The sequence below is a fragment of the Salmo salar genome, chromosome ssa15, assembly GCF_905237065.1.
Source record: "Salmo salar chromosome ssa15, Ssal_v3.1, whole genome shotgun sequence".
Lineage (NCBI taxonomy): Eukaryota > Metazoa > Chordata > Actinopteri > Salmoniformes > Salmonidae > Salmo > Salmo salar.
In genome coordinates, this window is record NC_059456.1 from 24,205,417 (window position 1) to 24,219,903 (window position 14,487).

Genomic DNA, 14,487 nt, shown 5'->3' on the forward strand with positions numbered 1-14,487 from the left:
GGATCCCTTGTTGGTACAGTAGGACCCCTGGTAGGATCCCTTGTTGGTACAGTAGGACCCCTGGTAGGATCCCTTGTTGGGAGGATCACTGGTAGGATCCCTTGTTGGTACAGTAGGACCCCTGGTAGGATCCCTTGTTGGTACAGTAGGACCCCTGGTAGGATCCCTTGTTGGGAGGATCCCTGGTAGGATCCCATGTTGGGAGGATCCCTGGTAGGATCCCTTGTTGGGAGGATCCCTGGTAGGATCCCTTGTTGGGGAGGATCCCTGATAGGATCCCTTGTTGGGAGGATCCCTGGTAGGATCCCTTGTTGGGGAGGATCCCTGATAGGATCCCTTGTTGGGAGGATCCCTGGTAGAATCCCTTGTTGGGAGGATCCCTGGTAGGATCCCTTGTTGGTACAGTAGGACCCCTGGTAGGATCCCTTGTTGGTACAGTAGGACCCCTGGTAGGATCCCTTGTTGGGAGGATCCCTGGTAGGATCCCATGTTGGGAGGATCCCTGGTAGGATCCCTTGTTGGGAGGATCCCTGGTAGGATCCCTTGTTGGGGAGGATCCCTGATAGGATCCCTTGTTGGGAGGATCCCTGGTAGGATCCCTTGTTGGGGAGGATCCCTGATAGGATCCCTTGTTGGGAGGATCCCTGGTAGAATCCCTTGTTGGGAGGATCCCTGGTAGGATCCCTTGTAACAGATTAACTTTCCTGGCACCTGCTTTACATTACAGATAGTCCTTACAGCTTGGATCTACTTGGATCCTACCCAAACATATAGCAGTCTAACTACACAACCTAAATAAAAAAATATATATATTTTCCTAACAGATGCTTATTCTAACCAAGGTACCTGTAAAGCAAGGGGTCATTAAGATTTTAAAACCGATGAAGAACTGTGTGCCGAAACATCAGTGGTAACTTATGAAATAGTCAACGCAAGGAGAGAACAGTGTGAAACTTCTATCTTTATTTTTGAAAAAGTCCAGTACCTGTGACTTGTCTCCTCCCAGCACGTTAACCATCACCTCCATGACAGTCTCATGCATCCCCAGAACCCTCATCAGGTTGGGGTGCTGGTAGAACACCTTGTTGTTCATGATGTCACTAAACACAGAGGGGTCAAAGGTTAGAGATCGAAAGGTCATTGTATGTGGAGCCAAACATACTGTAGTTCATTATCTCAGCTAGCAGATGTTTGATGAATTCTATTTAACCTTTATTTAACTCGGAAAAGACCCTTGAGGTTAGAAAGCTTTTTGGCGAGAGGGACCCTGGAATTAAAGAAGATTAAAACAACAACCTTGTTTGTGTATGGATAACATACAAGTAAATATCAAAGACAGTGCAGTATGAAGATAGGCAGAAACTGCTTCTCCAATAGAAATCCCAGATCATACTTGTAGGTGGTGTCATGGAGACGTTGGCTAGCTAACCTCATGTGTAGAAACACGTCATTGGGTCTAACGGTCGCCAAACTGCACATGGGCAGAGCCGTGAAAATCAAAGGCACTCCTTCGATATAAAGTTGTTTTTGACTCAAATTAAAAGGTCTGTCAGTTGCGCGAGGTTGGAGTAATAACATGTTCAACTACTTCAGACATCGGCTCAAATCAAGGTTGTGTCTTTACCTTTCTAGAAAATTAACCACTAACGAAGAATGTTTCACTTGTCAAACCCCAAACTACGGCCTCGTCTGATTGGTCTGTTTCACAAGAGTTCCCAGAAGCCTCTGGGCTTAGAAACTCTGTGCTAATATCACAGCCACACACACTTTCCCTCTCCCCCTCACCCCAGTCCGTCGATCATCAGTTTCTCTTCTTCTTTCCCTAATGCGTACAGAGAAAACACAGCCACACCCACTTTCCCTCTCCCCCTCACCCCAGTCCGTCGATCATCAGTTTCTCTTCTTCTTTCCCCATGCGTACAGACAGCAGTGATCTGATCTGGCCCAGAGAGGCCAGGAGGTTGACACAGTCCTGTACTGATGCAGCAGAGATGGTGTAACCTGGTACAAGTAATGGACCAAAAGTTAGATTTTCAATCTGTATGACTATGCCCATATTTAATTGCAATTGAAGGAATGACACGATACTAAAATCACAACCCAGGGAGCTAAGACTGGACAATTCGCTCCACACATCAGACTGGGTCTGGGAGTCAAGGACAGTACATACTCTTCCTCATGGCCCTGAGCAAAGCTCCGATGCCGTCGTACTGACGTCTCAGCAGGCTGAACATCACACGAACCAGCTCTGGGTCCTGGATGCTGCACTCCTGAGCCCAGCTAGCCATGGTCTGGCTGATCAACTCCTTCAGGTTGGCTAGAGAGGAGAGAGAGACAGATTCCAGTGTGTTGGTATATTAGCAAGCCCGTAGCTACAAATGAGGACGCCGAGGATCTCTGTACTTGTTTCAAAAAGCAGTTTTTTTTAGTGGGGGGTGAATTCGGTCAGGGTCTCAACTTACTGTTGAGAGTTAGAATAGTAGAATAGACAAGGTGCAGCTGCAGTTTTCCTCTTGTTTTATGTCACTTACTGACAGTCACTCAATTAGCACAAGTCAGCACATTTTTTTTAGATTGATAAGTTAGCTGGCTAGGCTAACCAGGCTATCTTTAACTTTAACTCTACCTATATGTACATATTACCTCAATTACCTCAACTAACCGGGCCCCCCAACACATTGACTCTGTACCGGTACCCCCTGTATATAGCCTCACTATTTTTATTTTACTGCTGCTGTTTAATTATTTGTTACTTTTACTTTTTACTTTTTATTTTTTACTTATAATTGTTACACTTTTTTCTTAAAACTTGTTAAAGCATTGTTGGTTAAGGGCTTGTAAGTAAGCATTTCACTGTAAAGTCTACACCTGCTGTATTCGGCGCATGTGACAAATAACATTTGATGTGATTTATCTAAACTTGTAGTAATCATGGCCTACAGGGGGCCCACATTGATTATGTTAGTCACTCTCACTCAGATATCCTATTAACAAGGCACAAGTCATGGCAACGTGTGGAACTGCAGGAAATTAGTTGTAAAACTGCACATTTTTCTCTCCAACCCATGGCAAAATGTGTAGAATTGATTGCAATGAGTTATGGCCCTGTATATTAGTAATATCTTGTATTAGTAACACAGCAAATATATCCAGTTTACTCCTGAGCCCAGCTAGTGGTCTGGAAGATGAGTTCTTTCAGCTTGGCTAGATACACACATACACACCCACGCACGCACATGCACACATAAACACACACCCACACACTCACACGCACACACATACACACCCACACACGCACACATAAACACACACACACATGAACACACACACATGCATGCACACATGCACACATGCATACACACATACAAACACATACACTCTATAACACACACACACTCTGCTGCTCTTTCCCCTATTCCACTTTCCTTTATTCTCATCTCATCTCCCTACCTCTCCTCTCCCCACCTCTCCTCCCCCACCTCCCCCTACCTCTCCTCTCCCCATCTCCCCCTACCTCTCCTCTCCCCACCTCTCCTCCCCCAACTCCCCCTACCTCTCCTCTCCCCACCTCTCCTCCCCCACCTCCCCCTACCTCTCCTCTCCTCCCCCACCTCCCCCTACCTCTCCTCTCCCCATCTCCCCCTACCTCTCCTCTCCCCACCTTCCCCTACCTCTCCTCTCCCCACCTTCCCCTACCTCTCCTCTCCCCACCTCTCCTCCCCCCACCTCCCCCTACCTCTCCTCTCCCCACCTCTCCTCCCCCACCTCCCCCTACCTCTCCTCTCCCCATCTCCCCCTACCTCTCCTCTCCCCACCTTCCCCTACCTCTCCTCTCCCCACCTCCCCCTACCTTCCCCTACCTCTCCTCTCCCCACCTCCCCCTACCTCTCCTCTCCCCACCTTCCCTACCTCTCCTCTCCCCACTTCTCCCATCTCCTCACCCCTCTCCCCACCTCTCCTCTCCCCACCTCCCCCTACCTCTCATCTCCCCACTTCACCCATCTCCTCACCCCTCTCCTCTCCCCACCTCTCCTCTTCCCCACCTCTCCTCTCCCCACCTCTCCCTACCTCTCCTCACCTCTCCCATCTCCTCACCCCTCTCCTCTCCCCACCTCTCCTCTTCCCCACCTCTCCTCTCCCCACCTCTTCAATCCCAAAACCCCTCTCCTCTCCCCACCTCTCCAATCCCCTCTCCTACCTTCCTCTCTCCTAATATAGACTTCCTAAACACCCTGAAATCCCCCTTCATCCTCATGTGAAACTTTCCCTTTCCCCTCTTTTTCTCAATAAACTCTATACAACTTCCCCTAAACGTTTATCTAATTAAGTCAATGATACTGGACTAGACAACAATGTTAAGTCCCCATTAGAAGTCTCCCTCAACAGATATTGGAACGTTATATTACGTATGGTGAACAACATCTAACTTCTGATTGTCCTTCAAACCTCTGATACTCATAAAGTGGTTTACTGGGGAGAGAAACTGAACAATCTCTTCCAAGTAAACCATCAGTAGGTGCAGCTAGGTACCATTTACATTTCTGTAAAACTAAAAGTAGATATATATATCTACTTTTAGTTTTACAGAAATGTAAATGGTATATATATATATATATATATTCTGTCACATACACCGGATAGGTCCAGTGAAATGTGTTGTTTTAGAGGGTATGACATAGTAAATGAAAGCTGGTTGACAGCCAGAACCCTACCCCGGGGGTCAAAGAGCTCACACACACACACACACACACACACACACACACACACACACACACACACACACACACACACACACACACACACACACACACACACACAGAGTACAATCTGTCTCCACCTGGTTCAGAAGTGAGGCTGTCCAAAAACACTTTGCTGCCTGACTTCTAACGAGGGTTTTGCGTTCAGCTAAATAACAGAGAGAGGAAGTTTCCTCTGGTGTAAACCTCTGGAATGGTGCTGTGGAGTTGTGTTAAGTGAGCTGCAGAGAACAGACTGGGGTTTTGTTGTAGACCTTTGTAGTGTTGTGGAGGAACCATACAAGTTACACATGTCTCTTGAACTGCACTGTTGGTTAAGGGCTTGTAAGAAAGTATTTCACGTTAAGGTCTACACATGTTGTATTCAGCATTTCAAGTTAAGGTCTACACATGTTGTATTCAGCATTTCACGGTATGGTCTACACCTGTTGTATTCAGCATTTCACGGTATGGTCTACACCTGTTGTATTCAGCATTTCACGTTAAGGTCTACACATGTTGTATTCAGCATTTCACGGTATGGTCTACACCTGTTGTATTCAGCATTTCACGTTAAGGTCTACACATGTTGTATTCAGCATTTCACGTTATGGTCTACACCTGTTGTATTCGGCGCATGTGACTAATGAAGTTTGATTTGATGTGTTACAGAATAATAATATCGGCTTCCATCAGTGAGGTTAATATGAGGTTTAATACTTAAAACCGACAGGGATCTCATCATGACTATACGTAGGTAACTCTTCAGTATTGCAGTGTGAACCTTTAGCGCCCACCATTACAATTCAACTCTGTCCTGCCAGACGATCAGGTAAAAGTGAAAAGGGTGTTTTAATGTCTGTCTGTCTGATGGACGTATATCACGTAAATGAATTTTAATGTATCATCTTCAGACAGAGAGATAGATAGAGATGTTCCTTCTTTTCCTACCCTTTAATGAACACTTCTGAAGGGCAATGACAAGCGGGAAACATGCCTATTCTCAGACAGTCTCTTCCTGAGAGCAGCCTGAATTGACTGAACTGAAAACGGCATTAACGTCAACCCTGTTAGTAGCTTACTGGGAGCAGCTTGTTCCTGCTCTGTAGGTTCCTCCTCTAGTTTCTTGGGCGGCCCCTTGATCTTATAGAGCATGGCTAGCAGACGACCCTTTATAGACGTGTCTTCCTCCTCCTCCTCCTCCTCCACGGGGATGCCTGCAGGGACCGAGACGGGGAGAAATAAGAAGGGCAGGACTGGGAGGATCATTTTTTAACTCTGGTGTCTCCATCACATTGTGACATAGAGGTTGTACTCTTTGGTAGACTTAAGAGTTTATAATTACATTTAACATATATAATCAATATTGAACTGTGAAGCTATTGATCAATACACATCCCACTGGGCACTGACATCAATTCAACATGTATTCCACGTTGGTTCCACGTAATTTAATTGAAATGACCTGGAAACAACATTGAGTTGAACCAGTGTGTGCCCAGTGGGAGGCAACCTGTCAAGAGGCATCATGTCATGTAGGAAACATTGTACATTTGGGATGAACTTTTGATTTAATAACTGAAATGATGTATTGATTTAACATCAATGGAAGATCTGTGAGTTACTGTACGCTCCTGCATTTCAAGTTAGGATTTGTCTTTTAACTGTCAGTGTGTGTGTCTGCGTGGACATCGTACCACAGTGCAGTCTCAGTTCATCATGGAAGCTGTAGAGGTCTTCCTGAATCTCTTCAGGACAGGGACAGTCCTCCCCAGCAGCAAAGTTTAACAGGATGTTGATCTATATGGAGGGAGGGAGGTGTGTTAATGATAGAGAGAAAAAGGAGAGAGAGAGAGAGAGAGAGAGAGAGAGAAAGAAAGATATATTCCCTACAGCACAGCATCATTACTGTGAGTCGGACTGGCCAGGAGATTCTCTATGACATCACATCTGTTTGATCCATGAAGAGGAGAACGGTATGGATGGTTTTCCCACCTCTAGCTTGCGGACATCATTTACAGAGCATACTACAAGGGGATATATTCCCATCCTACGGTGAGGAAAGCAATTTACCAGGAAGCACCCTACGGTAATATGGCCTTTGGACCAAACGCCTGCTACACAGATGGGCAGCTAGCTATACGTGGAGAGGCACATGCTAGCTATAAAAGACATTCACTATAAATTCAATTGACCCCTGTCCTGCCGGATGTGGGACAATGTTTTGATTTTATTTTTGGCACTGCTGCTTCTTAATAAAATATCGTGAGAAATAGAGGTCTTTGTGATTAGTGATGTGAATAGTGATGTGATGAGTGATGTGATTAGTGATGTGAGGCGATTAGTGATGTGATTAGTGATGTGAGTTGTGATGTGATTAGTGATGTGAGGTGATTAGTGATGTGATTAGTGATGTGAGTTGTGATGTGAGTTGTGATGTGATTAGTGATGTGAGTGGTGATGTGATGTGAGTAGTGATGTGAGTAGTGATGTGAGTTGTGATGTGATTAGTGATGTGATTAGTGATTTGAGTAGTGATGTGATTAGTGATGTGATGAGATGTGAGTAGTGATGTGATTGGTGATGTGAGTAGTGATGTGATGTGAGTAGTGATGTGATTAGTGATGTTATTAGTGATGTGAGTAGTGATGTGAGTAGTGATGTGATTAGTGATGTGAGTAGTAATGTGATTAGTAATGTGATGAGAGTAGTGATGTGATGTGAGTAGTGATGTGATTAGTGATGTGATGAGATGTGAGTAGTGATGTGATTGGGGATGTGAGTAGTGATGTGATGTGAGTAGTGATGTGAGTAGTGATGTGATTAGCGATGTTATTAGTGATGTGAGTAGTGATGTGATTATTGATTTGAGTAGTGATGTGATGTGAGTAGTGATGTGATTAGTGATGTGATGAGATGTGAGTAGTGATGTGATTGGTGATGTGAGTAGTTATGTGATGTGAGTAGTGATGTGATTAGTGATGTTATTAGTGATGTGAGTAGTGATGTGATTAGTGATGTGAGTAGTAATGTGATTAGTAATGTGATGTGAGTAGTGATGTGATGTGAGTAGTGATGTGATTAGTGATGTGATTAGCGATGTTATTAGTGATGTGAGTAGTGATGTGATTAGTGATGTGAGTAGTGATGTGATTAGTGATGTGAGTAGTGATGTGATGTGAGTAGTGATGTGATTAGTGATGCGAGTAGTGATGTGATGTGAGTAGTGATGTGAGTAGTGATGTGATTAGTGATGTGAGTAGTAATGTGAGAAGTGATGTGATAAGTGATGTGATTAGTGATATGATTAGTGATGTGATTAGTGATGTGATCAGTGATGTGAGTAGTGATGTGATTAGTGATGTGAGTAGTGATGTGATTAGTGATGTGATTAGTGATGTGATTAGTGATGTGATTAGTGATGTGAGTAGTAATGTGATTAGTAATGTGATGTGAGTAGTGATGTGATGTGAATAGTGATGTGATTAGTGATGCGAGTAGTGATGTGATGTGAGTAGTGATGTGAGTAGTGATGTGATTAGTGATGTGATTAGTGAGTAGTGATGTGATTAGTGATGTGATTAGTGATGTGATTAGTGATGTGAGTAGTAATGTGAGTAGTGATGTGATGTGAGTAGTGACGTGATTAGTGATGTAATTAGTGATGTGATTAGTAATGTGAGTAGTAATGTGAGTAGTGACGTGATTAGTGATGTGATGTGAGTAGTGATGTGATGTGAGCAGTAATGTAATGTGATGTGATGTGAGTAGTGATATGATGTGAGTAGTGATGTGATTAGTGATGTGATGTGATTAGTGATGTGAGTAGGGATGTGATGTGAGTAGTGATGTGATTAGTGATGTGATTAGTGATGTGATGTGAGTAGTGATGTGATGTGAGTAGTGATGTGATGTGATTAGTGATGTGAGTAGTGATGTGATGTGCGTAGTGATGTGAGTAGTGATGTGATTAGTGATGTGATGTGAGTAGTAATGTGAGTAGTGATGTGAGTAGTGATGTGATGTGATTAGTGATGTGATTAGTGATGTGAGTAGTAATGTGAGTAGTGACGTGATTAGTGATGTGAGTAGTAATGTGAGTAGTGATGTGATTAGTGATGTGATCAGTGATGTGATTAGTGATGTGATTAGTGATGTGATCAGTGATGTGAGTAGTGATGTGATTAGTGATGTGAGTAGTGATGTGATTAGTAATGTGATTAGTGAGTAGTGATGTGATTAGTGATGTGATTAGTGATGTGAGTAGTGATGTGATTAGTGATGTGATTAGTGAGTAGTGATGTGATTAGTGATGTGATTAGTGATGTGATTAGTGATGTGATGTGAGTAGTAATGTGAGTAGTGATGTGATTAGTGATGTGATGTGAGTAGTGATGTGATGTGAGCAGTAATGTAATGTGACGTGAGTAGTGATGTGATGTGAGTAGTGATGTGAGTGGTGATGTGAGTAGTGATGTGATTAGTGATGTGAGTGGTGATGTGAGTGGTGATGTGATGTGAGTAGTGGTGTGAGTAGTGATGTGAGTAGTGATGTGATGTGAGTAGTGGTGTGAGTAGTGATGTGATGTGAGTAGTGATGTGAGTAGTGATGTGATTAGTGATGTGATTAGTGATGTGATGTGATTAGTGATGTTATTAGTGATGTGAGTAGTGGTGTGATGTGAGTAGTGACGTGATTAGTGATGTGATTAGTGATGTGATTAGTGATGTGAGTAGCGATGTGAGTGGTGATGTGATTAGTGATGTGAGTAGTGATGTGATGTGAGTAGTGATGTGATGTGAGTAGTGATGTGATGTGAGTAGTGATGTGATTAGTGATGTGAGTAGTGATGTGATGTGAGTAGTGATGTGAGTAGTGATGTGAGTAGTGATGTGATTAGTGATGTGATGTGAGTAGTGATGTGATTAGTGATGTGAGTAGTGATGTGAGTAGTGATGTGAGTAGTGATGTGATTAGTGATGTGAGTAGCGATGTGATTGGTGATGTGAGTAGTGATGTGAGTAGTGATGTGATTAGTGATGTGAGTGGTGATGTGAGTGGTGATGTGAGTGGTGATGTGAGTACTGATGTGATGTGAGTAGTGATGTGAGTAGTGATGTGAGTAGTGATGTGATTAGTGATGTGAGTAGTGATGTGAGTGGTGATGTGAGTGGTGATGTGAGTGGTGATGTGAGTGGTGATGTGATGTGATTAGTGATGTGAGTAGTGATGTGAGTAGTGATGTGAGTGGTGATGTGAGTAGTGATGTGTGGTGATGTGATTAGTGATGTGAGTGGTGATGTGAGTAGTGATGTGAGTAGTGATGTGATTAGTGATGTGAGTAGCGATGTGAGTGGTGATGTGAGTAGTGATGTGAGTAGTGATGTGAGTAGTGATGTGAGTGGTGATGTGAGTGGTGATGTGAGTAGTGATGTGAGTAGTGATGTGAGTGGTGATGTTATTAGTGATGTGAGTAGTGATGTGAGTGGTGATGTGAGTATTGTCTGTGTCAGACATGTAGGAAAACCCAGTGTCAGCGAGCCCCAGCTTCAAGGGTTGCACGTTCAACCCCAGTGCTAGGCACTTGTTTAAAAACCCTACCTCAAACCTTAACCCTAACCTTAACCATTCTTTACCCAACCTCAAACCTTAACCCTAACCTTAACCATTCATTACCCTACCTCAAACCTTAACCCTTACCTTAACTATTCATAACCCTATCTCAAACCTTAACCCTTATCTTAACCATTCAGAACCCTATCTCAAACCTTAACCCTTACCTTAACTATTCATAACCCTATCACAAACCTTAACCCTTACCTTAACCATTCAGAACCCTATCTCAAACCTTAACCCTTACCTTAACCATTCAGAACCCTGTCTCAAACCTTAACCCTTACCTTAACCATTCAGAACCCTATCTCAAACCTTAACCCTTACCTTAACCATTCATAATGAATTCGGATTCTGAAGTGAGACTCTGAGAGCTTGTTGGTGTGCGTTGATTGGTGTGTGGTGTGTGTGTTTGTGTGTGTGTGTGGTGTGTGTATGGTGTGTGTGTGGGTGGTGTGTGTATGGTGTGTGTGTAGTGTGTGCTCATGAGCGTGTTGGTGTGTGTGAGGTGTTCTCGATCTCTCTTTCTCTCTCTCTCTGCTGAGTTATGTTCCTCTACTCAGCTCTCAGGCACAGCGAGGACAGAGAGACAGTTACATTTAATAGATCAAAAACACTGGTTCTAAGTATCTGTGAGTCTGACTACCTCTGTGCATCACCCGTTGTTCTACACAAGTAAAAGTATAAAAGGGATACTTTGAAAGTGCGGTGTGCTTCTTACTTTTGAAAGCCATTTGAACATGTTCCACCTGCTAGCTAAAGCAACCCTCAGATGTGCTAGTGCATTCCATTTGCAACTTCTAATTGCCACCACCTTTAACTGCTGAGCAGTATTCACAAGTTAGTCAAAACCACTGACACAGGGACAGTTAGATATTTCTGCAATGGTTAAGAATAGGATTAGGGTAAAGGTAATCTGATCCTAGATCTGATGCGCCGTCAGAGCATTTACAGTAAGACTCAACACCCAAGCTGAAGGAACCTAAAATCAGAATAGCTGCCACCAGGGACAACTATCAGAGGCTGGGTTAGGGTTAACTATCAGAGGCTGGGTTGGGCTTAACTATCAGAGGCTGGGTTGGGCTTAACTATCAGAGGCTGGGTTGGGGTTAACTATCAGAGGCTGGGTTGGAGTTAACTATAAGAGGCTGGGTTGGGGTTAACTATCAGAGGCTGGGTTAGGGTTAACTATCAGAGGCTGGGTTAGGGTTAACTATCAGAGGCTGGGTTAGGGTTAACTATCAGAGGCTGGGTTAGGGTTAATTATCAGAGCCTGGGTTGGGGTTAGGGTTAATTATCAGAGGCTGGGTTGGGGTTAACTATCAGAGGCTGGGTTGGGGTTAACTATCAGAGGCTGGGTTGGGGTTAACTATAAGACGCTGGGTTGGGGTTAACTATCAGAGGCTGGGTTAGGGTTAATTATCAGAGGCTGGGTTGGGGTTAACTATCAGAGTCTGGGTTAGGGTTAACCATCAGAGGCTGGGTTAGGGTTAACCATCTGAGGCTGGGTTAGGGTTAAGCATCAGAGGCTGGGTTAGGGTTAACTATCAGAGGCTGGGTTGGGGTTAGGGTTAACTATCAGAGGCTGGGTTGGGGTTAACTATCAGAGGCTGGGTTAGGGTTAACTATCAGAGCCTTGGTTGGGGTTAACTATCAGAGGCTGGGTTGGGGTTAACTATCAGAGGCTGGGTTGGGGTTAGGGTTAACTATCAGAGGCTGGGTTAGGGTTAACTATCAGAGGCTGGGTTGGGGTTAACTATCAGAGGCTGGGTTAGGGTTAACTATCAGAGGCTGGGTTGGGGTTAACTATCAGAGGCTGGGTTAGGGTTAACTATCAGAGGCTGGGTTGGGTTAGGGTTAACTATCTGAGGCTGGGTTTGGGGTTAGGGTTAACTATCAGAGGCTGGGTTGGGGTTAACTATCAGAGGCTGGGTTGGGGTTAACTATCAGAGGCTGGGTTGGGGTTAACTATCAGAGAGTGGGTTAGGGTTAACTATCAGAGGCTGGGTTGGGGTTAACTATCAGAGGCTGTGTCGGGGTTAGGGTTAATTATCAGAGGCTGGGTTAGGGTTAACTATCAGAGGCTGGGTTAGGGTTAACTATCAGAGGCTGGGTTGGGGTTAACTATCAGAGGCTGGGTTAGGGTTAACTATCAGAGGTTGGGTTAGGGTTAACTATCAGAGGCTGAAACCCCACCTCTTTAAGGAATACCTGGGATAGGATAAAGTAATCCTTCTAACCCCCCCTTAAAAGATTTAGATGCACTATTGTAAAGTGGTTGTTCCACTGGATATTATAAGGTGAATGCACCAATTTGTAAGTCGCTCTGGATAAGAGCGTCTGCTAAATGACTTAAATGTAATGTAAATGGTTAGGGTTAAGTAACAGAGGCTGGGTTGGGGTTAGGGTTAACTATCAGAGGCTTGGTTGGGGTTAACTATCAGAGGCTGGGTTGGGGTTAACTATCAGAGTCTGGGTTAGGGTTAACTATCAGAGGCTGGGTTAGGGTTGGGGTTAGGGTTAAGTAACAGAGGTTGGGGTTAGGGTTAACTATCAGAGGCTGGGTTAGGGTTAACCATCAGAGTCTGGGTTAGGGTTAACTATCAGAGGCTTGGTTGGGGTTAGGATTAACTATCAGAGGCTGGGTTAGGGTTAACTATCAGAGGCTTGGTTGGGGTTAACTATCAGAGGCTGGGTTAGGGTTAACTATCAGAGGCTGGGTTAGGGTTAACTATCAGAGGCTGGGTTGGGGTTAGGGTTAACTATCAGAGGCTGGGTTGGGGTTAGGGTTAACTATCAGAGGCTGGGTTAGGGTTAACTATCAGAGGCTTGGTTGGGGTTAACTAACAGAGGCTGGGTTAGGGTTAACTATCAGACGCTGGGTTGGGGTTAGGGTTAACTATCAGAGGCTGGGTTGGGGTTAACTATCAGAGACTTGGTTGGGGTTAACTATCAGAGACTGGGTTGGGGTTAACTATCAGAGGCTGGGTTGGGGTTAACTATCAAAGGCTAGTTGGGGTTAACTATCAGAGGCTGGGTTGGGGTTAGGGTTAACTATCAGAGGCTGGGTTGGGGTTAACTATCAGAGACTGGGTTGGGGTTAGGGTTAACTATCAGAGACTGGGTTGGGGTTAACTATCAGAGGCTGGGTTGGGGTTAACTATCAGAGGCTGGGTTGGGGTTAGGGTTAACTATCAGAGGCTGGGTTGTGGTTAACTATCAGAGGCTGGGTTGGGGTTAGGGTTAACTATCAGAGGCTGGGTTGTGGTTAACTATCAGAGGCTAGGTTGGGGTTAACTATCAGAGGCTGGGTTGGGGTTAGAGTTAACTGTAAGAGGGTGGTCTGTTTGAGACAGATTAGTCCAACATCTGTTATTCTGAAAACGTTGAATCAACGTTCTTTCTACATCCTTTCAATGAAATTATGTTGGACCAACATGGAATAGACGTTGAATTGACGTCTGTGCCCAGTGGGATATGTCTGTCTCATGATTGAAGCCTTTAGAAGGGTCCATAGACTGGTCAAACGGGGACCTGCCATTTGGTATTTTGGGGGTTCTTGATGTGTTTGAACTTTTAATTGTAGCTCTTTCATTACAGAAATGCTTTAAAAGAAGGTTTTACTTCCGGTTACTTTATTTTATGGCAGCCTTAGGCTTTTTTCACATTTTTATCAAGATTGTTGGATGTAAGTAATTTTTTCTGATTCTGATACTAGATAATTCTGATTCTGATACTAGTCTGCCAAACATGGAGAACGACGGAAAAACAAAACAGAACAAATGCTTCTTCTTAACACCACTGTTATTAAATGTCGATAAGTTTTCTGCGCCCCCCCAAAAAAACAACCACGACTAAAACACTACCTGCTCCTGAGGAGGGGATCTGAACTCCTTGGTCTTCTTGGCGGTGACGGCAGCAGACATGTTGAGGGCCAGCATCAGCTGGTTATACCGGAACTTCTGGTTGTACTGCAGCTTGGACACGAAGCTGTCTGAGAAGGACACGATGGCCTCGATACGTTGCTTCAGCTCACAGTCGCAGAAGTAGTGAAGCAGCTCACACATCTAGTAGAGAGTTAGATCATGTTGGATCATGGACAGTACAGTGCAGTACAGTTCACAACAGGGTTGGGCT

General features: G+C 44.3%; 1 protein-coding gene across 5 annotated transcripts in view; it reads right to left on the reverse strand.

Moving 5' to 3' along the window:
- The window catches only part of LOC106571102 (ryanodine receptor 3), a 229,681-nt gene that overhangs the window by 90,840 nt on the left and 124,354 nt on the right, over positions 1–14,487 (reverse strand). For all 5 annotated transcript variants that reach the window (XM_045695568.1, XM_045695569.1, XM_045695565.1 and 2 more), the window contains 6 exons: positions 14,217–14,417; positions 6,434–6,536; positions 5,819–5,953; positions 2,171–2,317; positions 1,875–2,001; positions 986–1,100 (listed from right to left, as the gene is read on the reverse strand). In XM_045695568.1, coding sequence (XP_045551524.1) covers positions 986–1,100; positions 1,875–2,001; positions 2,171–2,317; positions 5,819–5,953; positions 6,434–6,536; positions 14,217–14,417 — 828 coding nt within the window. The remainder of the gene's footprint in view (positions 1–985; positions 1,101–1,874; positions 2,002–2,170; positions 2,318–5,818; positions 5,954–6,433; positions 6,537–14,216; positions 14,418–14,487) is intronic.